The sequence below is a fragment of the Herpailurus yagouaroundi genome, unplaced genomic scaffold (assembly GCF_014898765.1).
Source record: "Herpailurus yagouaroundi ecotype Mexico unplaced genomic scaffold, PumYag 28, whole genome shotgun sequence".
Lineage (NCBI taxonomy): Eukaryota > Metazoa > Chordata > Mammalia > Carnivora > Felidae > Herpailurus > Herpailurus yagouaroundi.
This window is the reverse complement of record NW_024412376.1, coordinates 64,762,268-64,789,473: the sequence shown is the minus strand read 5'-3', so window position 1 is coordinate 64,789,473 and position 27,206 is coordinate 64,762,268. Positions and strand designations below refer to the sequence as shown.

Genomic DNA, 27,206 nt, shown 5'->3' with positions numbered 1-27,206 from the left:
AGAGTTTCTACAAATAAGAAGAATATGGTGGTGGTAAACTATATATGCAGCCAAGAGGAAAATGTGAAGTTAAAATTCTTTAACTTCAAAATAACAATTGAGAAGGATGGAACACAAAAATACAAAGTGTTTTCTAACAATAACTTTCCTGTTTACTTTTAACAAGTTAAAAAAGTGTTTTTGTTTGTTTTTAATCTGGCACTTTGCATGAAATTCTGACCAGAAGTAACACATAGACTAAGTGACTTCTTGAAACATTGTGAAGATATTAAGTGTTAGTCTATGAAAGACTATGGAATGGATAGTAACTTTCAACATCTTCTAAGTTCATACATAAAAATTACCGAACAAACATCAAAAGACAAGGAGAAAGACAAAACATTCATTGCAATGTCTTGGTAAGTTTTTGATACGTACCCTGGACTTGGAGTTACCCATTCCCATTTCTATATCCTTCTGTAGCCGGCTCCTTCTGCATTTGGAGAAGTTAATGATCCTCATGACGAAATAAACAAATGACTTTGGACTAGGAACTAGACTGAAGGGTGGAGGTAATGTTTTTCCATCATCAAAATAAGATAACCAAAGTTTTGAACGAGCAAACTTCCATTCTACGTCACTGTCATCCTGTATCACAAAAATAGAAAAGAAACAATGTCTCATTTTAAAAACTAAATATTCTAGTAATTGATTCCAGTAGGATCATACAATGAACCTAAATTATGCTTTTGAAATAGATAAGTCACTTATATACATTTATCTGCATATAACTTCTATTGGCCTATATAATATTCTTAGTATTGTTTTCATGATACTCATCTTTTTAATTTTTCTCTTCCATATGCCTGTAACACCTGAAATTTAACCAGAGTGTCCCACCCCCCAGCCAAAAACAAAGCAAAAATGCAAGAAAAATTCAGGGTCAAGGAAGGATGAAAACATTAACTCCTCCCTTTTTCCCCACCTCTGCCAATTCCTCATAATCAATGGTACTTCATCAGTCTTTACCCACCCTCCCTCCCTCCTCATCTAGACCCATCCAAGGCAGGCTATATATACACCATATTATACTTTAGAGCAAAGGGAAAAGAATAGCACTCTGACAAATTGCACTTTGGATGTCATGTCTGCCATCTGTCCTCAAATGTCACATAAGGCCCTGGGTGGACTATTCTTGTCTTGTGTCTCCTTTTATCCTCAGCAACAGCCCAGAGTGATGGAGAGAAAAATGAAGAGAAGGAAGTTCAAAGGTGGAAGAAGTTGGCTTGTTCATTTCACCCTGCCATTACCACACTCAAGCAGTTATTCAGAGTGCCACAGTTTTCATTTCTGGGGAATCTAACTTCTGCTTTGAGAATCTATGTGTTTTCTAAAACACACACAGAGACTCGGAGGTTTAACAAATAGCAAAATACTAAAGAGATACTGAATACGAACCGGAAGGACGTAGGAAAACATACATACAATGATGAAGGAAGGCACCAAAGCAAGAGCAATCCAAAACATGAAGTAAAATGACTTCTAGAATACTAAAAACTCTGGCTGGATACAGGACATCACTGATGTTTACCAGACATCTAGTAATTCCTCTACTAGGATCTTTCAGATGGTTGGCCAGCTAACCTAGGAAAGAATAATTTCCCTATAATCAGTACTTCTTCTAGCCATTAATTTCAAAACTTCTGAAATATACTCTAAGAGGAGGCAGCATGATGGAAATTCATGGGGACCCCTGCTGTGCTCCTAGAAGACACTAGAGCCTGTGAGACTATCTATCCAGGAGGGAAACACAGGGAAATGTCCAGGCTCCTTCTGCTTAGGTATAAGCCTCTTTATTGACATGAACTGGACATCCACCAAAGGGCACAAAAACAGATGGAGGATATTATTAGAGTGAGATGGCAAGAATAGATACCATGGATAGAAAGCAGGTTTACCTCAATTTCTTGATATGAGCTATTAATCATAGCAATTAACATGTTGAGTAAAACGACCACCATAGTTACATTGTATATTCCATACAGAACGTAGCCAATATTCTCTATGAATTTGTGATCGTATTTGAGCACAACAGAAGTGACTTCAGACAACCCAAATATTGACCAAAACAGTGTCTTGAAACTTTCTTCTACACTGTTGAAAGAATAAGGTACACAGTAAATAAATTAACAGTTTTCAGTATTAAAATCAAAAGAAAAACAAGTTAGGGTTTGAATACTATAAAGATGTAAAATGCCATCATTAAATATCATCACAACAAACTCTGAGTATAATTATTTTATTATAGTATTTAACAGAAATTGTTCCTTCAGGGGTTTATGATTAGATGTTGTCAATGCCTACCTTTTCTGTAAATTATCTTCAAGTGAAAATTCCCTGAACTCAGCAGGGGAAAGGTAAAGTCATGCCACAATACCCATTCCTTTCTCCTAAAGGATGGAAATTTGGGGTTTGATTTTATAGGTCATTTAGACCTTTAAATCAGGTTTTCTGTAGTAGAACAAGGTCAGGATTAAGATGATATACTCACTTCAAAAAAAATATGTACAAACATATTCCCTGCACTGTAGTAGTAGGGAAGAATGAAAACAACCTAAATATCTATCAGTAGGGGAGTTGGTAAATAATTCCATCTATATAATGGATTCCTATGTAGACACTGGGAAAATGAGACACATCTATCTTCATGTGTTTATATAAAATGGTATCTAAGAAGTACTGAAAAATAAGATACAGCAAGTATGAAATAGTCTACAATTTGACTAAAAAGGAGGAGTTTACAAATACTTATATTCTTGTTTATATATAAAATATCTCTGAAAGTATCCAAAAGAAACCATTGCCTCTGTGAACTAAGGAGATATGAGAGATTGGGGCCCAAGGGTAAAGAAGGGGACACGATTTTCACTGTAGATACCACTCTACGAATTTTTTTGCCACAAGAATATATTACCTAAAAGTTACATTTAACTGGAAATGAATAGGAGGGAACAGATTGCAAGATTCCTGTTCTTTTCATTTATATAATCTACTCCCTGATTCTTCCATAACAGCAAGTAACACTTGGGCCCTCACCTGACTCATCACCTACTTTTATCCTTTAAATGAATTTTGCCAACCGAATTTGGCTGCTTTTGGCATATAACCAAGTTGCATTTACTGATACATGAACCACAAAAATAATCCTTAAACAATTACACATGTAGAATTCCATTACAAAGGAAGGTTCAAAAGTAAGTCCTTTTTCCAAAAAAAGATTTATGGAAACAGTGCTGGTTTTGATTTGTTGTAACAGATTCTAAACAACAATTCCATAGATTTATAGGTTTTAGCACTAGTTTATTTACTCATGCCATCATTCAACAAATATTGATGGAACACCTATCATGTCCTAGAAATTGTGCCACACCCTTATGAGGCTGAATAGAAAGATTCCTATTTCTATATAGTTGGTATCTATTACAAAACAGTTCATTGTGTGATTTTATAGCATAGATGGTAGCAGGAGACTGAGAAAAACGATAACCTCTTTGTTCCCACCACTACTTTAACAGTGTCCCCAAATTCTGACTCCTTCCTCTTGCTCTTTTTGCAAACCTTCTCTCCTCTAACTTCAAGAATATCGATTCCTGTGAATACGTATGTGTGGGAGGAGGCAGACAGTAAAACAGGAGAGGACACTGGCAGTGCCTGAGCTCTTACCTTGGGCAAGAGGCTTCAAATAAATGACCTTACATAATCCTCACAATAACCCGGTTCAAACCTTATTGTGTTTATTTTAAAAACAAGGGAACTAACGTAGAGGAGTGCTGAGTAACTTAACCAAAGGCCGCAGCTAGAAAATAGCAGAGATAATGCATCCATATCCAGGTCTGCCTGATTGCTAGCCTAGAATCCTTCCACTATATCAAGTTGCCATGTGTTCACACAAAACAGTGAAGACAATGTGTTGTAGAAATGAGTTCTTAAAGGCTCACAGGGGTGGCACTATGTGTAGGATATCTCCATCCCTCCCCTACTGGGTTCAAGCAGAATTTTTTTTTCGTTACAATAAAGTGAGTTTCCGTTCTCTTCTACCCCCAAGACTTGCTCTGTATTAACTATGTGAAAAAATCATTTCCAAAAAATTTAGATGTCTGGAAGGGCTTGATGTTCTATTTTAGTCTACAGGGAACTTATTGAAGGTCTAGATTCTTTCTAGCTGTGGCATTACAGGATACAAAGGGAGACAGGGCGGGCTAATGATCTCCCTACCTTGAAGGACTACAGTACAAAGGGAGGACCCACATGCAGGGTTAGGGGATCTCACAACTGGATGTCTCTCTGCTGAGGGAACTTAAAGGGACAATGACTAAGGAAGTTTAATCAAGGAAGACTTCACAGGCAAGGTGAGTCTCCGATGTAGAAACAAGTGTGACCACAGGAAGGAAGTGGTACTAGTGTTATAGTGAGTTATACAACATTTAGCTGTAATTTCTTCTTACTCAACTCCTTTGTACTGATTAATGATACATTAAAATAAAGGCCAGTGCTTTCTTTTTTGAATAGTAATGACTACAAATTACTGAAACTAAATTTAATGTCATACATAATGTAATAGATGTCCAGTATTAAAAATCTGCTGTCCAATTCTCTTAAAATAGTCAGCTTCATCTAGGATTTTTCCAAATTTTGATTCTGTTCTGTGGTCCCTTACTAAACTCAAAGAAATGAGCCTTTAGGGAAATGTAATCATGCATAAGCATTGCTTTTCAATGGATAGTTTTGCTCTTAAAAACATCTTTATTATGATTATTGAATTTGTGGTGTGTTTGATTCATCTGGATTTGTTAGAAATTTTCCTCATCAAACCTTTTTTCGAAGATGTTTTACTTACGTGGTAAAAGCAGCATTTACTTTAGCCCCAAGGTAGTAAGAATAAAGTATGAACATGCCAATCATAAAGGCAAGAAACACCATAATAAAGAGGACCATGAACTTGAATATATCCTTCACAGTCCTTCCAAGAGAGATCTGTAAGGGGCCAAAGCTCTCATTTGCAGGGAGGATATATGCGATCCGAGAGAAACTGAGCACAACAGCAATGGCGTAGAGGCCTTCAGATATGATCTGAGGGTCAGAAGGGAGCCATTTATCTCTGGCTAGAAAAACAGAGAGAGAGAGAGATCAGAAATGGGACTTTGTTTCATTGCAATCTACAAAATAAATACCTTAAATAGGATCTATTTTGTAGAAAGGTGGTTTTTATCTCCGTTGAAACTACTCTAGATTTAATTAACTGTCTGGGCATTATTTTTATGTTTAAACCAGAAGCATATGAATTATACACCCACATGGAGTCTTTTAATCTAATAAACATGATTATGAAGATACTAAACCTGCTCCACATTGAGTAGAAACAGAGTCAAGTGCAAAAGATAAAGAAAGAGGTTAAAACCCTTCATTAGACACAGACTGTGTCCAGAATGACAAAACAACGGACTTGACTAATCTGTCTTCTCATATATGGACCAGCTATTTTGTCACCCTATAGGCTCAGTTGGCACAAAACTTATTTTCCATATTTCATGGAGAAATTAGTTCATCTAACAGTTCATGCAAATAAAATGTTGTATTACAACAAGTGAGAATATCACTGAATCACAGTGGTGCTGTCAGTGTGATATCTGAGCAATATTACTTATTCCTGTAAAATGTAAGATGCTATTGAGGTGCAAAAATTTTGGATATAGATTCTAAATGAAGACCCCACCACTTTCAAGGTCGTTTAGTAGGTTCACAGCAGACTGTTGGATACTCATTTCCCTGGAAGTTCAATGAAATAATATGTCGCTAATTTTGTGCAGAGTTACTCCCAGAAGAATGGATACATTGTAGATATTTCCAACAACAAAAATTAATGTTTATTGAATGTTTAATGTGTACTAGACACTGTGCTTTCCAGTGACTCTACGGATTTGATGTTATCATTATCGTTTTTTTAGAGATCCAGAAACCAAGACTTAGGCTAAATCTTTGATCAAAATCATACACATAGTAAGGAGCGAATCCTGAATTCACTGATTTCCCTCCAGATTATAGTCATTAGATACACATGAATCAACCTAAATAAAGAGGTTATTGAAATAGTCAAGATATATATTACACAAGATACAATTTAAGCTAATTCTTTGATTATAAATGGTAATCATTTGCTCATTTTATCTGGTCTCCTTGGAATTAAAAAATCTTTGCTTGTTGACAACAAGACAATGTGTTTAAATTTCACAATGTGTGAAACATCCATCTTACATTTTGGAGCAGGCGCCCAGCCTTCTTCAGTTATGTTAACATGCCACTAGTACTTATCACAATATAAGCCTTAATTACACTTATAAAAAGTGATTCTTACAATCAGAACTCAAACTCTGTGCCTGAGTTTCCTTATCATTAAAATAAGCATTAGGCAATACATTTTTTTTTAATATTTACTTATTTTTGGGGAGAGCACAAGCAGGAGAGGGGCAGATAGAGGGCAACAGAGGATCTGAAGCAGGCTCTGTGCTGATAGGCTGATTGTGGCAAGCCTAATGTGGAGCTTGAACTCACAAACTGTGAGATCATGACCTGAGCTGAAGTCAGATGTTCAACTGACTGAGCGACCCAGGTGCCCCTAGGCAATACATTTCTAAGGTTCTTTTCAGATTTAAGATTGTGCAACTACATGGAAATTTGCTAATCACACCTTTCCAGCCTGGCCTCAATGGAGGGAAGGCTAACATTGCTTACCATCGGTTTGTGCTGGGCAAGGAAGGCATCAGTATCCTTGCACCCTGAATATCAGCTGGGACCTCCCTGCTCTTCGTGATACACAGAAGTTAGGCATGAATTCCCTTCCATATTGTGTTGACGGGCAGGGTGTCCCCCCCAGTATTTCTGCCTGTTCCCCAGAACTTACATTCTCATGCCACTTTAGCTCCTACTTCCCGCCTCTGCCAAATTTTCTTCACTCCACCTGTACAGCAGTTTAGGGCCTTTTGTTATTTTATCTCCTCCAAACCATGCACTCAGGTACTCATCTTCCACCTCGAGCAGTTTATCAATCTATTTTTTCCCCTAATGAAGACAGTTTCATATCCTAAGAATATGTAAGAGTACTTATGTTGTTAGGCTTGAAGATAATTTTCTCTCACTTCGCAACACCTTCATTTTATAGGTTTGAAAACTGAGGCACAGAGAAGTAAGTTACCTTGAACAAAGTTATACACAGCAAGGGAGCTCCATAGCCTTGATATGAATCCAGTTTTGTATAGTTCTAAAGCTCATGCTTTCTCCTCTGTTCATACACATTTAACACACATCTCACATTAAACATACTCTTATTGACATTTCCTTCCAAAATGTGGTTCCAGTACCCTTCCTGATGCATAAGAGGACCCTTCAGTTAATAACTTACCATAAGTGAAATACTGTATCTCTGGTGGAAGTGTAACTTCACTGAGGTCACTCTCTTGGACATAACTGTCTACATACTGTTGTGCTTTTGTTGCCTGAAGAAAAGCTAGGAATCTGGCTGTGAAAGCAGCAATGAAGATGGAAAGCATCCCAAAGTCCAGCACATTCCACAACTGCAAAATATATTCTCTAGGTCCTTCCAGCCAGAGCTCCTTACACTCAGACCACATCATTCCTGTCACACACGGAAGGTACAGGTTACATTTTATAGCTTAGACTAGCTTAGAGAAGCTATTATTTTGTCCACTATCAGTCCCCACCTATAAAAAGCTCCATAGATAAAGTACCATATCAGGCACCTGAGGCCCTGGGCAAAGTTAAATGGAGGAAAAATGTTCAAGTAAATAAGAATTAGAATTCGGAGAAACATAATTCTACACGTAGCATCAGAAATGGTGCGCCCGCGCGCGCACACACACACACACACACACACACACAGGAATATTACTTGGCCACAAAAACGAATGAGATGTTGGATTTATAACAACATAGACTTAGAAAGTGTACACTAAGTGAAATAAGTGAGACAGAGAAAGAGAAATACCATATGATTTCACTTACATGTGGAATCTAAAAATCAAATGAACAGCAACAATGAAAAGGCTCTTGAATACAGAGAACAAAGTGGTGGCTGCCAGAGGGGAAGTAAGTGAAGGGATAGAAGAAATAAAGAGCATTAAGAGGTACAAATTTTTAGTTATAAAATAAATAAGCCATGGAGATGAAAAATACAGCACAGGGGATATACTGTAATAACATTGTATGGTGACTACGTTTATTGCGCTGAGCATAGAGTAATATGTAGACTTGTTAATTCACTATGTTGTACATATGAAACTAATACAACAGTGTATGCCAACTACACTTTACTAATAAAAATTTTTTAAAAAGAACTTTTGTGAGGTGAGGTAACCAGCATTCTGAAAATGGAAACTCTCCTAAAAAAGACCTCTGAAATCAAAGCCAAAAAAAATTTTTTTTTGCAAAAAAATTTTTATTCATCAGCTAATGGCTACTAGATTATCTCACAAGTATTTCAATTAAATATTTGATCATCACAGTAGGTCAGATTTTTAAAATTTACATTTATTCAATAACTGAAGTTAAAAATGTGATATTTATAATTGGGTTCATGTTAGTCATAAAAATTTTTATTTAGTGGTAAGAGATAACTTTTAGTATTCAAATTATTCAATTATTTTGTTCTACTGCTTATCTTACAATGAGAATGTTGTCACCACATAATGCACAATAACATTTTAAATAAAAAAGGCAATCGGGGCACCTGGGTGGCTCAGTTGGTTAAGCTCCCGACTTCAGCTCAGGTCATGATCTCATAGTTTGTGAGTTTGAGCCCCGTGTCGGGCTCTGAGCTGTCAGCCTGCTTCAGATTCTGTGTCTCCCTGCCCCTGCCCCTCCCCTGCTTGTACTCTCTCTCTCTCTCTCAAAAACAAACAAACATTTAAAAAAAAAAAAAGGCAATTGTTATATAGACACAATGTTTGGTAGAAATTAAAATACTTAACATAGAAAGCTTACCAAGAACCCAGACCATAATTAGCATCTCAGTCCAAGTGAACTGGGTGGTTTTCACCCTGAAGATCTGCTTGGGATAGTCAATAACAGTGATGTTTGGCAGCGTGGTGATGCCTTCGAACCTGTCTGAGGCATTGAACACGAGCAGGCCCAGGAAGATGATGAAAGAAGCAGCATGTGCCACAAACTTCATGAAAGGGCTTCGCAGAATTTTCCCCAGCTGTAGTACAACAAACAAACAGAAAGAAGATGAAGACGAGACTTTTATTTTGGAAATGTCAGCTTCTACTTATGAAAATTATTATACAGGGTAAAAGAAAAACAGATGAAATGAGAATAACTTCAAAATTCTGCCTCTGTTTGTGAAGAGCTATACATTATGAAAATCACTCCTTTTAGGGAATGCTGCCTCCAAGAATTATTTAAGAAGTTTTTATTTATTTTATTTTATTTTATTTTAAAAAAAAAATTTTTTTCAACGTTTATTTATTTTTGGGACAGAGAGAGACAGAGCATGAACGGGCGAGGGGCAGAGAGAGAGGGAGACACAGAATCGGAAACAGGCTCCAGGCTCTGAGCCATCAGCCCAGAGCCCGACGCAGGGCTCGAACTCACGGACCGCGAGATCGTGACCTGGCTGAAGTCGGACGCTTAACCGACTGCGCCACCCAGGCGCCCCTTTAAGAAGTTTTTAAACTTCATTGTTTCTAAATATCCAATTTATCTTGGGGGGTAACACTGCATTCACAGATGCATTTCTGAAAATCACAAGGCATATGCTGGTTATTCTTATTTTTCCACGAAAGACCACACAATCCATGTCTAGGTTTTGAGAGTCTAGGAAAAGAAACTCCAAATTGTAGTGCATATGCTTTATTGCTTTACAATTGAAATGTTACGAATTTAGAGACTCATTCATTATAGTTGAAACATTATGTGTTTGTAGCACATAACAAGGCCTTTGAATATTAAAAACCTTACCAGTACAGAAGTAAATTTTAGTTCTCACTTGTAAGTCTTTTGAAATCGACTTGTACTTTGTATGATATGAAAAAGGCAGATAATATTAGAATCAAGTAAATACTTTATGTACTATTACCTCAATAAGAAGGAGTTATACAATAATTAAAATCTCTAAGTAGGTTAACTTAATTAAGTCAGCCCTGAGTTTGGAAAATCATATAAATAGTACAAAAGCATGTCTGAAGTTCAGAGCATAATTATTTTAAGGTAACTCCTTTAAAGTCCCATGTGATATAATGTCCTTACAAGCCCCATGTTCTAGTAGAAATGAAAAACAATTCTGCCTGTCCCAAGGGCTTCTGTAGCCCAAGAAAAAGGTACATTTGGTTGATTTATCAAATAAGTTCTCTAGTCTACATACTCAGAACCAACTTTCAAACTCAGTCTGTGACCTTAAAAAGTACCAAGGCTCACATTTAAGAGACGGCAACTTCAAACAAATGTTTTTGCATGTCCAGAGCCTTAATTTGATGTCAACAAATAACCGAAGAATGTTAAGCATTTCTGGAGTTGAACATGAATGCAGACAGACAAATGTCATATTTTCCATATTAGACACAGACAAATAAACACCACATTTGCATATTGCTGTGCTGTTCTGCAGCTGCAAAGAGGCACATTTGAGGTAGCTCATCCATAGCACACAGTGATTTCTTGAGAGTGTCCAAATCTGTTTCTCATAAAGGCTGATCTTTTAAAACTTTAAAGAACACGAAAATAAAGCAGCATGCCTATCGTGAAACTAGGATATACGTGGGGGATTCTTGCTATGTTGTCTTCGGTGGTACGTGGCACGTATAAATGTGGGCTCCAGAAACAACTCAATTCTGTCCTTTCCCCTCTCTGGGGGACACAGAGTTCACTATACTATTAGCTGCACTTTTGTAAGTGAAGAGAAAAAAGGAATGGACTTCCATGTTTTCACTGATTAAGCTGTCCTAAGAGGCAAACACTTAGAAACATCAACTTTCCTATTCGTTTCCCTCAGAAAGGGAAATTATTTGTGTGGGAAATGATTTTTGCTTTGATGCATGCCCTCTTATCACTTATAGATTTTAGTCTTTACTGCTTATGTATTTGAGGAATCATAAGGTACTTTTCCATGATACAGAACAAAGGAACTTAGTCAACTCATCAAACCTGATCAAAATGACAAACTTTCTGCCTTAAATTGCATGGGCAGCTCAACAATGAAATAAGATGGATGAATACGCTCACACGTGTATGGTGCCTGCAGAGCAGGACTCACTCTGCCAGGAAGACTATGCAGCCAGAGAGGTGACGGATTTCCAGGATCATTGTAAGTGGCCTTGACTCATTTTTCCTGAAACTGCCTCTGATTTAAACAAAACCAGATCTCAGAATATAAAAGCAGGATTAAAGGACCTCAAAACGGCTTATTCTCCCTGGCGGTGCCCTTTATTAACCTAATACAGATCCTGTTAGCATGACTAGTATGCCTTCCCATATCCTGTTCAGAGGATCTCTTAGGCACAATTAAACTGAGTCTATACTAGCAAGTTGAGAGAGGGATGAAGATAGTGAACAAAGTGATTCAAGCAAACTAAACATAAACAATCTAAAAAATCCAAAGACCCCAAACCCAAAATCTACTTTTTTTTTTTTTAAGAATCTTCTGAAGGAACAAAGGGCAGGGGGTTGGGGGGAACCTGGCATGCACTTTCTTGAATTCTTTAAACTAACACCACTGTTCGTGACTGTGCTTGATACACTGAACCTCAGATCTCTTGACAGGTTCCAGTGAGTTGCCCTTCCAGTTCTCAGGTTAACTTCCTTGGCACCACTGCAACAGGACTGTTCTAAACGCAGGCCAACTCAGTTGACGCTCTTGATTTATTAAGCTGTCCACAGAATCAGCAAAAGTGCTACTTCACTCAAGCCGCTTTCCCTCTTGACCACCATGCGGATTTTACCTTAAAAGCCTAAGTATTATATGCCTTCAAATGTGATCTATTCCACTAGTACCAAATCCTTTTTCATCTCTTATTTGAATTGATCCAGTCATTAAAAAGCAGAATTTGTGTCCCTGAGTCCATTAACATTCAGGGTAAAACTGATAAGAGCCTTAAGTAGGAAGCTTTTTCCTTCTTCATCCCCAAAACACACGGCACACCAACCACGGAGGAAATGGATGTAGAAAAACATGTACCCTGCTGCAAGGTGCAATCCAGTAGCCGATGGCAAGAAATGGAAGGCCCAAGGCCACCACCAGCACAACCAGACACTTGATAGCTATGGTCTGTTCCCGCAGGCCTGAGAGGTTCTCATACCAGATTGTCAGGAGCTGCTGCTGGCAGTTGGGGTGAGCCACAAACTGTTGGCAGAAAGAGAGGAGGAGAAAGAGGTAGGTTACTATCATTAGGGATACCTCAACTACTGAATGCACAATCCTAAAGATATTAATGTTCACTTTTCCAGAATATAGGCACTAGAAGGTTCTGGTACTATTTTCCTTTACCTTCCCTCCATTTTCCAAAACTGCTTCAGAACTAATAGTACTTAAGTGGAAACAAGAGCACAAAATTGATATCATCCTTAACCACATTTCTTTCTGATTGAAATTCTCCATAATACACAGATTCCTGTCCATAATCTGGGTGACATATGCTTTCCTTTGTGAAAATGTGTCCCATCTTGTTGTCTGCCAGCTTACTTATGTTCAGTTCAAAATGGAAAAGAATTGGCTTGTATTAGACTATAGCTAAAAAAAGAAATGTGTTAAGTTTCATAAGTAATTCCTAAAGTGCTACATGTATGAAAAATATACATACATATATGTATGTACTATCACTGCAAACTGCAAAGATCTGCAAAAAGCCAATGAATCTGCAAGAATTCTGCTTGGTTCGCACTTACACTGCGTCCAGGCCCTGGCAGCAAATGTCCCTTCCTTCCTATTTCAGTAATCTGTCCTGATCTCCAACAGTTCTTTTGTAATTACAATTGTAACCAGGAAAGCTGAGCACATTATACTTACTTCAGCCCTGCCATTTTATTCTATTTTGCCATCTGACTTTGCTAAGTCGTCTGCCAGCATCTATTCTGATGGACTGGGATTTCGCTAAAGTCCTGTCCTTGTTCAGGTAGCAAAATGTATTTGTAGTCAGGCTCATGTAAAAAGGTCCCTACCCTAACAGGTGCCCATTTGTGGCTAAATATGCCTGTCTTTGAATGGCCAGGTGCACATTGCCCAAGCTTGGAGATTATTCAGGGTCATTCACAAATCAACTATGAGTGCCAGCTTACATATATTTTTAAAGAGTGTTTAGCAACGCAAAAATCAAGGTATCATTACCTTCTGAAAAACAGAACAATAACAATGAACCTGTTAAGAAGCACTCATGAAATGTTTTTTTACAAACTCTTAGAGGCAAGGAAGGCAGCTCCAGTTCCTACTATGTGAAGGGTTCATCTTTGATCAAGTTCTAGTTAATGATCTTAATGATTTTTAGCAACTCCAGGCAATTCCTCAAGTTATTCGGCTAATTACCAATAAATACCACACCTATAAGGAAATTAATGGGTTTCCACTTACTGGTGTATTGTTTCCCATTAGCTCTTCTAATAAAAAAAAATTAATAAAATTAAAAAAATAAAACCTCATCCCTTAGTGTAGACAGTAGAGATGCAATTTCCCCTAACCCCCCACTTTTGCCCCTATGTGCATCGCCCTCCGGGAAGTCCACTGATGATCACTCTGGTGACTGCTGTGCCACAGGGCACAAGGGGCTCTTGACACCTGCTGACAGAAGTGGTAAGATGAATTTACAAATATTAGATTTGAAGTACTTCACTGAACTTATTTCAACAATACAAACTGGTAGGATTTGGGAGATTTAAAGTACTATAAAGAGGATGCTATCTTTTCTAGCTTAATGAGTTCAATGTGAAAAAGCAGATTTTACCTTAGAAGTTTCTTTCAATTCAATTATAAAAGTCCCAGGTCCTAAAGCTCACTGGTCATTGCTAGCTGCTAAGTCTGTATTAGAACTCCTTTCCAGACTCAAGATTCTGTTACTCTTTCAAAGTTCTGATTTTTGATCGATACAGTCATTATTTGAACCCATTATAAAATATGATCAAGGTTGAAAGCCCTGGAATCTTTGTGACAACTTTCTAGGATTCTTGTTGAGAACTTTGCCAAACTTCCAATTCTGCCCCTGTACTCTACTGAATCATTTCCTTCCTGCTTTACCCCTCCTTCTGTGTTAAATCCTTATCCCCTCTGAGTTCCTAAATGTACCATTCATTCATTCATTCATTCACTCTTCAAAATGTTGTAAGCTCTTCCTATGAATCAGGCACTCTGTTAGGCACTTGGTAGAAGGTGAAAATGGAAGCATCAGTGCACATTAAGTGATTAGGGATTCCTGTTCTACAGCACACAGTAAGCTCTCCATAAATGTGGGGAAAAAATGGAGACAGACTTCTTATGCTTGCCAAGATAAATAATCAACATTTAAAATATTACTAATTTGAGGGGCACCTGGGTGGCTCAGTCGGTTAAGCCTCCAATTTCATCTCAGGTCATGATCTCACGGTTTGTGGGTTCGAGCCCTGCATCAGGCTCTGTGCTGACAGCTCGGAGCCTGGAGCCTGCTTCCAATTCTGTGTCTCCTTCTCTGCTCCTACCCCACTTGTGCTCTCTGTCTCTCAAAAATAAATAAACATTAAAAAACTAAAAAAACTAAAATAATACTAATTTGAAAGTTGGAGGGTTTACATTTGGACAGATGCAAATAAAAAGCAGTCCTATGACTCCAGCTAGGCTCAGCTTAGGATGGGGAACAGTGCATTCAGAGAAATCTACAGTGGAGATGATGTCATCAAATCAGATTGTCGCTTAGGAAGTCAACATGCACTTTTTTGTAGGCCAAGACTTTCTGCAGGACAGAAAATCCCTATGAAGTTAAGAGACAGGTGGACGTGTACCCATGTAAAATTGATGGACAAATTTCCCTTTTGAGTGTCCGGCCTTTCTTTCTTAGGTTTTAATCTCTTAAGGACAAAAATATTAATGTTGCAATATGGCTTCCTCTCCTTGCTCCTCCTCCTCCAGTTAATCTTCAACTTTGAAGATGTGCTTTATGGCATGAATTACATTGTATAAGGGTTATACAGCCCTTAAAGACTTGGTGGAAATCAATCATTCCCATATGGTATTATATAATGATCAATATTTGACCCATTGTGACTTGTACAATATAGTACAAAACCCTAATATATGTTAAATATTAGCCAAAACTGTGGTGTTTGCAGTTTACTTGTCACACTTTAAAATTCAGCTTAAAGGTATATTTCCTATATTATTAATTCTACTCTCTTCTTGAGATAGTAATACACCAGCCTATGGTATCTGTTCATTCCTTTCAATTCACAAGAAAACACAAATGGATATTTTCCTCTAATAATTTAAAATCCTAATGCAAGTACACAAGGAACATTTTTAAAAAATAATAAAATCAATACAACAGTAACAAGTGAGGGCAAAAGAGTTAATCCCTCTAGGAGATGAGTTTTTCTCTTTTCAATGACTTCAAAATAGGGCAGTGACCTTTATCTCTTAAAATTGTTTACCTTCGAAAAAAACCTCTTGTGCTGTCACTCCAGTCATAGCCAGTTGGATAAAATTTGTATGCTATTTCCCAACTTCAGTGGACCAGCAAATTGAAATCATTACAAAAATAATGCCTTTATTTGAGGTGTTCTGATTTAAAGGGAGAATGCTTGACACATAAGAAAATCTCAATCTTTCAATGGAACAAAACTATTGTAGCATTGAGAACAAACTTTTTTTTTTTTCCCGTGCCAAATGACTAACAGATTGTAAACTGAACCAGTAATCAGGGCAGGTTAATGGAAAACCATGAGATAATTTTCAACTTAAAAAAAATTTCATGTTACATTGTCTTATTATCAAATCACCCTTTACAAGAACTATCTTCATGGAAATACTGTTGTACAAAAACATGTTAGGAACACTCTGTTTTTGTTTTTAATGACATTGAAGGCACAGTTCATACAATTTAAAATGCTGCTGTGAATAAAAGCTACATCATTCAATTTCTTTTTAAAGCTTTTTGAGTTGTGAAATATAAACTGAAAACTTACAGTGTGTAAGTTTTCTGGATTTTGAACCCACTGAGTGCACAATATTCTGTTCTTTCTCAGTGCTGGGCACAAACCTGGCCAAGAGGCTATACAGTGTGGGATTCAGGACAGGCTGGCCAGCACCTGCACCGCACCCAAGGTCTCTGCAGGATATTTAGCATTCTCATTGCATTGCTCAATGTTTGGAATTAAGGAAACCACACTTTCTTCATTCATAGTGGATAATTTTATGTGTATATGTTGCTACAAGTCTCTCTTTTTTAATGTTTTGAGAGAGAGAGAGAGAGAGAGCGCACACACGCATGTGCAAGTAGGGGAGGAGTAGAGAGACAAGGGGATAGGGGATCTAAAGAGGGCTCCATGCTGACAGCAGAGTCCAATGTGGGGCTCAAATTCATGAACTGGAAGATCATGACCTGAGCCGAAGTCAGACACTCAACTGACAGTCACCGAGGCACCACCATGTGTCTCTTTTCTAGGTGATATTTCTATAGTTAAATCTAATCCCACCATGGAGAAAATAAGAGAGCAAAGAAGAAGTCAGGAAATTCTGTTTCTCAACAGCATGGTTTTCCAGATCGATAGTCTATCAACTTCTAGTATCCTTTATCTTTGTCAAGGACTTTCTTAGAATAGCTTAGTAAAGCTCTCATTATTTCTATTGAGGGAAGGGATTGATGTTCATCCTCAAGTTGCAGAGAAGACAGAGGTAAAGACAGAATTAAAACACAGAGCTTTTAGGGGGTGCCTGGGTGGCTCAGGTCATGAACTCATGGCCCGTGGGTTCGAGCCCCACATCAGGGTCTGTGCTGACAACTCAGAGCCTGGAGCCTGCTTCGGATTCTGTACATCCCCCCCCTCTTTCCCTCTCCCCTGCTCATGCTCATGCTCTGTTTCTCTATCTCAAAAATAAATTAGAACATAAAAAAAAAAAAACTCAGAGCTTTTTGGGAAAGGTAAATAATCCATTATTCAAACGGGAAAATAACATTTTCGTCTAAAAGTTAATTTTCTTGTACTCATTTCAAAAAATTTCATCTTTTGATCTATTCCATTCTTTTTTGTAGAATAACATGGGTAGCTGTACAAACAGTAATAAAATTTACTATCTTTCCAGTTTTATTATTTACCTTAGAAACTCCTCAGAAATGATTCTGAGATGAATAATCTGTAACATCCATTCCCTGATAGAGAACACATTATTATTTGTTCCCCACTAGTCGCATAAGATTGCCCATTTCACCAACAGAACTGAGAGTATGAATTTTCTATTCTTTAATAATTTGAGAGAGGGGAAATGGTATTTGTATATTAGGATGCATTTATTACTAGAGGGCTTAAAATTTTTAAATAGGCTTGCTATCCATTTAAATTTTCTGTGAATTGCCTATTCATGACCTTTGCTTATTTTTCTATAGGGCTCTAGAAATTTTTCTTAAAAATTTGTTTGAGCTTTTTGTAGATTATCAATCCTTGATAAGTCAGAATTGAGAAGTTATACCTTTCTCACTTTGCTCTTTTTTATGATCTTTCTGTGTACAGAGGTTTTAAGTTGTATGTGGTTAAGTTGTTTACACTTTTGCTTTGTTATTTCTTCAACTGCTTTCATATTAGAAAGTTCTTTCTCCCATAAATATTAAATTCATGTTCAGATCTCTCCCATTCAGGTCTTCTATATTTTCATTTTCTTGACTAACTGCCATCGAGCTCTCTAAGGCCTGGGTAGACCTCATGGTGTGATTCCCAGGGAAGACTGAGCTCTGGGAACTATGAGGCCAGAAAGAAGCCAGTAATCCCAGACCCAGAGCTGGGAGGAGATCTTGAGCACATAGCAAAAGAGACTTTGAGTCTCTTATGGGAAACAGCTATTACAAAAAACTAGTTTCCTTGGTGGAATTATGAGTTGATTTGAATATAAATTTATTATGTTATCAAGAGGGAAAAATTCCATAACATATATTTTGAAATCCCAATGCCTTGCATGTAGCTGTAGACTACCTCAGTGTCACAGTGGGTAGGGTTCACACATCATTGTAACCCAAGAAGTGGTTTTACTTAGGAACCAGAAATGAGATAAAGGAAAAAGGAAGCACCAGCAGGGATGGGGCATCTTTTCTCTTTGCTAAATGGAGACATGTAAATGTTGAGTGAAGAATGAAGGACATCTTGGAGAGAGAAAAAGAAAGGGGGAAGTGGGGCTTTGGGGGGCATTCTGGAATAAATTTTTATATACATTAATTGAGTGAAGCTTCTAAGTCAAACACTTGAATCAATACTCCCTTTATATCACAAAACAAATGAACCCAGAAATACCTGCAAAGCCCTAAACATCCTTTCAGTTTCAAATGCACTTTTTGTTGTTTCCTGGCAGTAGCTGACTGATAGCAAATTTATTATTAATGACACCTCATACATAATAAGCTATACATCAATTTATTTAAAATTAACATGCCAGGAAGACATTCACTGTCTCAAGACAGTTTGGTTCACAGAAGCCCATCTACAGATGAGCTGTCTCTGCTAATATGACACTTTCAAAGCAATGATAAAGAACCAGTGACAACTGAAATCAATTCTCTCCTCTCAGGTGCTAAAGAAAAGAGATGTGTATTGTAAGATTTGTGAATAAATGTCCAGACAGTTTTCTAAAAATGGTTTAATATCAATCTTATTCAGTATTATCTTTTTTCCTTCAATATAGCAAAACCTCAACTAGCAAGAATTCTCTAGAGAAAGACAAATACCAAATGATTTCATTCATATGTGCAGTTTAAGAGACAAAACAAACAAGCAAAGGGAAAAAAAAGAGAGAGGAAAACCAAAAAACAAACTCTTAACTATAGAGAACTGATGTTCACCAGAGGGGAGGGTGGGGGGGATGGTTAAAATAGGTGATGGGGATTAAAGAGGGCACTCCTCATAAGCAGTGGGTGTTGTATGTAAGTGTTGAATCCCTAAATTATACACTGAAGCTAATATAACACTGTGTGTTAACTGGAATTAAAAATAAAAACTAAAAAAAAAAAAAAAAAAAAAGAAAAAGAAATGCTCTAGGAGGAAGGCAGTCGAGCCAATTTACTTTTCACTGATAATTCCTTGAAAAGTTATTTTACATCAGTATTAACTAAGAATCTTCACATTTCCCTGTCTTTGTAAGTTGAGGAGAGATTTGTGATTAATAGCTGGCTAAAACCTTGTGAACACTAGATGTGGAAGTTCTCCACTTTGTGGAGTGTGCACACACACAAAGAGAGAAAAGGAAAGAGAGAAAGATCTCCTCATGCTCACTTACTGCTAGGGTGCCAGTACATGCCTAGGTTCCACAGGTCAGAGGCACATGTGCAGACCTCAGTTCTGGGCCTGAGTAAGGTTTCTGGAAGCACAGCTTAGATAAGCTTGTTCTTCCACCTCCCCTCGTGAATCTGTGAGTCTCCTCATATCCCTTACTTTCTGCCTAAATTGGCTATAGTCTGCTACAATGGACTGGAACAAACACAGTGAACATGAAATTTGTGTTTGATGACTAAAGCTAAACTTGCTTAAGAGTCATCATCCTGAGAATGAATTTTCATAATGTAGAAATGTTACTAGCTCATACATGTTGAATAATCACCATGTACTATACCCGTGCTAATTATGTGCATTAGCTCTTATAATTATCAAACAACTGAAAACATAGTTGCTATTGTGGTCCCTACTTCACTAATAAGAAGACCGAGGCTTGGCCTGGTTGGGTGACTATCCCATGGTCACACAGGGAACACGTGGTTAACTCAGGACTTGAACCCCTACAAACTGGCTCCAGGGCCTGCCCTCTTAAGCACCATGTACGGAGGACAGAACATTCAGTGATACATGATTAACCAGTTCATAAAACCAGATCTATTCCTGTTAACAGCTTACTTTTGGTGATTTATCAGTTTCTCTTAAAATACAACGTGTGTGTGTGTGTGTGTGTATAATTAGTTATCTAATATATAAAAGCTGTTAGATTCTAGATAACTGAGATTTTTATTACAGTAAAACATCATAGCTACAATTTTCATGGATTATTTAAAAGCCCCATACAAGCAGCAAATACATACACTTAAGTTTATTTGAAATACCAGAGTAAAAAAGTAATCATAAATCTTATTTCTGGTATTCACAGCTGTGTGACCTTAGACATAACATTTAAGTTTGGCAAACCTCAGTTTCCTTGTATAAAAGAAATCTCATCATCTATTTTACCTATTTTATAGGTGAAATGGATAACACAGGCTTGTCACAAGGATTAGCATGACAGTGTAACAGTGCCTTACAAAAATGTATACAAATAACATTTTATTATTTTTAATTGCATCATGAGTGGTTCACAAAGTTCTTTTGCATGTCTTAATCCACTGAAATTGCATCAAAACCCTGAGACAGGTAAGAGGTATGATCCTCCTTTTATAGGAGAAAATTGAAGTTTAGAGAAGGTTTAAGACTTATTCAAGGTCTTGCAGCAGACAAAAAGTGGAAAGGATCACAGAAGCTAGATATTTGACTCACAACTTTACCACATTTCACTCAATCTCTTTCATGAAGAAAAAAAATCTATTATCAGTAACATTTATTTTTATTATTTAAAAAATTTTCCTGGGATCATGGCATAGTTGATATGGTGCTGGATAAAAGTAGGCCACTTACCTTTTTGACTTCATACTTAATAGCAAGTTTGACACGACTCAGTGAAGCTTTATGCCTGTGTACCTCTAGGGGCTCTGCTGATTCCAGATCTCCATTCAGAATGGCTTCTACCTCTTCTGAGTCTCGGCAAAGATCCAACACACCCACTACAAAGTCTTTACATTGCATGGAGAGCTTCCGGTAGTCATTCTAAGAATGAGAGGTTTAAATTCAAGGAGTTTGTTTTAATTCAATGAAAAGTATTTAGAGTTTTTGCAAATTACAAAAAAAGGTCCCTTCTTCTGGGTAGAATTGCCGGTTAGATACAGGCCGGATTTGCCCCCATACACCCTCTTAGCCGATACCTACCGCAAACCAACCATATCAGACAGCTCTGTGAATGGTATGCACGTTGGTCCCTGGCTTGTATTAAGAGATGCTGGCTAAATGCTAATGCTGACAGAGCAAAGGATCAAAAAGACTTCAGGCTCTCTTATGCAGATAAACAATAGTTTCCTTAAAGCCGAAACAAAACAATTCCTGTTATGAAAATTGGTTTAAATGGCAAATTTTCTAAGGAGGCAATCTGATATACAAGATGGACTATATGTGAAAATCATTTGTTCAGTTTATACCATCCCTTGCCTTGCTGGGGACCCAGCTTCTCAAAGCGTAATCCTCAAACCAGCGGCGGCAAGAGCACCTGGACATGTGTGAGCAATGTCAATTCTCTGACCCCATCTCAGATGTTCCTATTTAGAAACTGAAGAAAGAGCTCAGCAATCTGGGTAAACACGCTCTCCAGGTGTTTCTGATACACATTTACATCTGAGGACGACTGGTTTATAGTGACTGTAAAGAGATGGACAGGAGCCAACCTGGAGAGGAGGTATTTTTCCTTGTTTGTCTGAAGGGCACATTATCATGTCCTGCAGAACTGGAAGGAGAGAAATGTCTGACTATATGTAATTGAATTCTCAAGGGTTGCAGAATACCAATACCTGAGAGAAAATTTCCAGGCCACTGGAACTAACACCTTGCTAAAAATAATCTGTGAATCTTTAATTTCATTAGCATATTTATATAGTGCCATGGACTGGTATAAGGAAGTCACTTGGCAGCATTTCCTGTTACCTTCTGAATGGAGTTCTATTTCTGGCCCCTTGGTTCCAGTCAAGGTATCAATGACCATCTCTTGGGAAAGCATCTTACTTTCAGAAACCCCAGTTCCACCTCTATGGCTTTCACTAAGTTTTAGCCCATTAAGAAAGTTAACCAGATGATAATTTAATTCGGCACACTTGAGGAAAATAGAATTTTTCGATATGTTCTGAGATACTGTAAATGTCTAATAACTAAGTAATCTTAGGATAGCAGTATTTCTGGGCTTCCCAAAATCCTACTGAAAAAAAAAAAAGACATGAAGAATTTGAATTTTTTCCCTCAAATACACAATTGATTTCATGGGCAAAAATCACATCACCAACTAAAAGAAGAAAGACTGTTTAAAGGCTACATAGACTATAATAGTTTCCATTTCAGATATCAGAAATTCAGATAAGGAACAGTTACAGTTAATCCTTTTCCCCTAATAAGAGAATAAAATGAATAAAACTTCAATCTTTGGTTTCCATTCAAGTTGGTACCATGCAACTGATAAAATTAATAAAACGTTCAGTCTCTGGTTTCTATGCAGAATGTCAGTTAAATATCCATCTGACTTTCATTCCTGAAAGACTAATGAAATATTTTATTATAGCACCCAGAAGTATTAAATCCATGTCTGTTTCCATATAAAGCTTCCCTTTTAACACTTTTTTTTTTTTTAGATGAAATTTCCTCATGTTACTCTTCAGTTCAGACTGTTCTATAAGATTTGGAGCAACATTGGATGACCATTTCTTCACTGATCAGAAAAAAGAGAGACTATTTCAATGCTTGAAGAAACTTAATAACTGCTTCTGTAGTAATACATAAATCATAATTCATTGTTTTTAAAAATGATAATCTGGGCTGGGTGGCTCAGTCAGTTAAGTATCTGACTTTGGCTCAAGTCACAATCTCAGTTCTAATTCATACTTTCTGGGTCGGAGCCCTGCGTGTCTCTCTGTCAGCACAGAGCCCACTTGGGATCCTCTGTCTCCCGCTCTCTGTCAAAAATAAACATTAATTTTTTTGTGAATCATAATCTATAAACTGTCTCATCTTAAAGTCGTGTGGTTTGTTCACATCCACTGAAACATCAGTCAAGAAACAAAAACTGGTAATCATACAAGTTGCAAAAACAACACTTTGTCTTCCTAACAATGTCAACATTTCCTGCTCGAAGAAGTGTATTGCCCAAGTGCGGAAAATAATCACAGCTGGAGATAATGAGAATTTCTTTTATTGTGGTCATGGGATACCACTTCATCAATATATGTGGGGATCCCAGGGAAAGATGGAGGGCTCCAGCTAAAGACAGCTTTTCTCAGTTGCAAAGGAAACTAGCAACAGTCTGCACTGCACCACAAGGTGACTATTTTAGTTCTACCACGAGGGCCTGTCTCATGTTCCTTCACAACTCAGACCATTTGTCTGATCTGCATTTTCTAGTAATTTTTCTCTTAGTTTTGCTTAATCATGCTCATCATGCCACTCTTCCAATACCATGGCTCTCCACAAAGTTACCAGATGGCCCTGCTACTTTCTTTACAGAGCGGGAACTCAAAACCCTGAGGACCTGCTCAAGCCAGGGGAAAAACAATGATGCTTGGTCCCTGTGGCAGCCTGTCTACAGATTTCAGCACACTTATTTTAATGTTTGTAGTTATCATCTCAATCCCTTTTTATCCTTAAAAGAACAATTGAGGGGCGCCTGGGTAGATCAGTCAGTTAAGTGTCTGACTTCAGCTCAGGTCATGATCTTGCAGTTCATGAGTTTGAGCCTCATGTCAGTCTCTGTGCTGACAGCTCAGAGCCTGCAGCCTGCTTCAGATTCTGGGTCTCCCTCTCTCTCTGCCCCTCCCCACCTCACATTCTGTCTCTGTCTCTGGAAAAAAATGGATAAACTTTAAAATTTTTTTTGAAATAAAACAAAAATTGAAATTCAACTCTAAGCAGGCTTTGTTCTATCAGATCCTTTCCCTAATAACAAAAGGAGCAGGCTAGTGTAGTGCTTAAAAGCAGAAATCTGAAGCCAGATTTACTGGGTTCAAATACTTCTTCCACCACTTACTAGCTGTAGGATCCTGTGGGATTTACTTAGCTTCTCTGATGAGAATAAGCCAACCTAATATTGCTGCTAGGAGGATTAATTGCTTAGAGCATGGTACACATGAGGTACTATAAAAATACATCCATGTTATCAGGTACAGCACGTTAGATAGAATATCTAGGTCTGGGACCCAAGGCACCTAAATCTAGGCTTAGCAGATGGGTCCCTGGCTATAGCTTTTGTTTTCTCATTTGTAAAATAAGAGGTCTATACAACCAGCTGACTCCTAGAGTATCATCCTGCTTTTTGCTGTAGTGATTTTGGTTATATTTATTTACCTCTTCCTCACAGCCCTACTATGATGTAAATTAAAATTGCTTTTCTAATTTAAAGAGAAGAAAACTGAGGCACAAGGAAGGCAAATGCCCTCTTTTAAAAAAAATAAAGTGCATTATTGACTCAGAATTAAGAAATTTCACTTTGCATTCTCACAGCTTAATAAATGACTAGCTTCCTTGCCACTGACATTTGGAGGATTAGACCTAGAGTCCATTCTGTCCAATATTCTGTTTCTCAGAATAGCTTCAGACATCATTTACACATCCAAACTATTTCCTTAATAACCTGTCACCAAGCCGTCCTCCATTAATTTATCTAAATCTATATCCTAGAATTTTCAACCTCTCGGGGGTCATGACCTTCATATGTTTTCGGCACCATGCCTCCTGCATTCTTCAAAGAACTTTGGAAACTGCACACTGGCTAAGAACCTTCTCGGATGCACCTAAGTGATGGCGATTTGAGGGGTGAGATGCTAGATCTTACAGGCCATTGATAAGATAAAATAGATACAGGTGTCTAAAAAGAAAAAAAATCACCTCTTTTTCACTAGGGAACATATTATTTTTTCATTTCAAGGCTAGTATTTGATCTCATATTTTGAAATCTTTCTCTATGGAAAGAATACAGTGAACATAGGGCAAATCAGGTTATCTGTTTGCCTCAGAAATGAGCTTCACTTCCACTGCCCTTTCCAAGCTGAGTCTCTGGGTCAGCACCGTGAAAGCACTATTTTCTCTGTCTGTCTAAAGCCCTGACTGATGGACAGGAGCGTGGGATGAGAGGGCACAGAGATGAAAGGAAAGCAGGTACTAAAGGAATAACAAGGACAGGCAGGAACAGGAAAGAAAAGCAACCTTTAGTCTGGAGGAAGACTTGTCGTCCTTAGAAACTGTAACTTCTGAGGAACCATCTATATTCAGGGTCAGAGAGGGTTATGCTACACGAGTACTTTCCGTACAGATCAGAAAAAGGAACTGTGAGATTCAGATGATCTTTGCAGATCCTTAGACACTTGGCAGGTTCATGGACGCCCTCTTTAACTCAGTAGTATTTTCTCCTATTTTTGCCTCTTGTAACATTTTCCCACATTTGAAAGGTTATCAGAGGTGACTCTTTAAGTGAGGGTAAAGGAGATTCAAAGTATCATCAATACAGACCTAGCCAGCTTCAGGAAAAAATATGAACAACAAATTTTTTAACTATCACTTCACGAAGATGACTTCTCTACACAGAATTGCAAACACTAGCCTCTTTTATAAATTATTAAAGCATAATATTAGAAAAAATTCCCTTTTGTAAAATCTCTTTTACAGATCTTCAATATATATCAAGCAAATGCAAAAAAAAAGAACAAAAAAAAAACAAAAAAACAAAAACAAAAAAACCCCACAAGGTTTTGATGAGATTTGAAATAGTGGCTAATAAATTTAGAATTACATTTTTTATTACTTTGTCAAAATAGTGATATTTACAACTATTTAACCTTGATGCTTTTCTATTTTCTCTAAACAGAATTTGAAATTTTCCATTTTCTCTGAGTCCTGTCTAAAAGAATAACTCATCTTGACTCCAAGGAAATTCATCTTTTCAAATATCACATAATGAATCTCTTCAAAGAGAGTAAATATAAGGTGATATTTTTTTATTTTTCCACATTTTCCAAAATTTTTATAATAAACGTGTAGCTTTTATATCAGAAAAATTTTTAATGGAATAACAAAATTATACTTAAGGTCAGAGATCCACCAGGACAAGATGAGGGTTTATGATTAGGTAATTTGGTATGTATGGAAAAGGAAACATACAAACAAAAAAAACATGCAAAACTTTCCTACCATTTTTTAACATCTTTTTTTAAAAAAACATTTTTTTTTTTAGAGCAGGTTTAGGTTCACAATAAAATTAGGAGGAAGGTACAGAGGCCTCCCACATTATCAAATCTCTCACCAAAGTGGTACATGTCTTACAGTTGATAGATCTTCATGGACACATTGTAATCATACCAAGTCCATAGTTCATATTAGCGTTCTGTCTTGGAATTGTACATGCTATCAGTTTGGATAAATGTATAATGACATGTATCCATCACCACGGTATCATACAGATTATTTTCACTGCCCTAAAAATCCACTGTACTCCACTTATTTATTCCTCCTCTCCACTAACCCCTAGCAACACCGATCTTGTTACTGTCTCCACAGTTTTGCCTTTACCAGAATGTCATACAGTTGGAATCATATACTATGTAGCCTTTTCAGATTGGCTTCTTTCACTTAATGATATGCATTTAAATTTCCTCCATGTCCTTTCATGGCTCAATAGCTCATTTCTTTGTCCTAAACCATTTTCTTGCAACCCCTTAACTTGAATTATATTGCTAGTTGCATTTTTGTAAACCTCACGTAAGTATGAAAAACTGTAATAAGATCTGAAAGAGAATAATCACTTTCTGTGATCTGACACCACGCTACAAAGAAGATTAACTCAGCATCCAGAAAATAATTTAAGGAACTGATGTCTACAATAATCTTCTTAGGTGGACAACGGGAGACAAGAACCTGCTGAAAAACACGCTGACTTTCACCAGAACCATGAAATCTCCTTGTGCCCCAGATTTAATATGTAGAACCGTCCAAAACCCATAGGAGGATGTAGTAATTGAATAAAAGATTAAAATATTCTATCATTAATTTTTTATAAGAAATAATACCACTTAACTGGAAACAATGTTCAGAAAAAAGGCTCATTCATTAAAAAAAAAAAATCCGTTAATGCAAAACACTTTGCTATCCTTGTATTTCTGGGTTGACCTGAGGTCTATGGCTCACCACTC

The 27,206-nt window shown here is 37.3% G+C and overlaps 1 protein-coding gene across 3 annotated transcripts in view; it reads right to left on the bottom strand.

Moving 5' to 3' along the window:
- Positions 1-27,206, bottom strand: part of TRPC3 (transient receptor potential cation channel subfamily C member 3) — a 73,132-nt gene that overhangs the window by 26,942 nt on the left and 18,984 nt on the right. For all 3 annotated transcript variants that reach the window (XM_040474650.1, XM_040474654.1, XM_040474652.1), the window contains exons 3-9: positions 20,857-21,045; positions 12,224-12,388; positions 9,034-9,250; positions 7,436-7,669; positions 4,877-5,141; positions 1,938-2,133; positions 418-627 (exon numbers count right to left, since the gene is read on the bottom strand). In XM_040474650.1, coding sequence (XP_040330584.1) covers positions 418-627; positions 1,938-2,133; positions 4,877-5,141; positions 7,436-7,669; positions 9,034-9,250; positions 12,224-12,388; positions 20,857-21,045 — 1,476 coding nt within the window. The remainder of the gene's footprint in view (positions 1-417; positions 628-1,937; positions 2,134-4,876; positions 5,142-7,435; positions 7,670-9,033; positions 9,251-12,223; positions 12,389-20,856; positions 21,046-27,206) is intronic.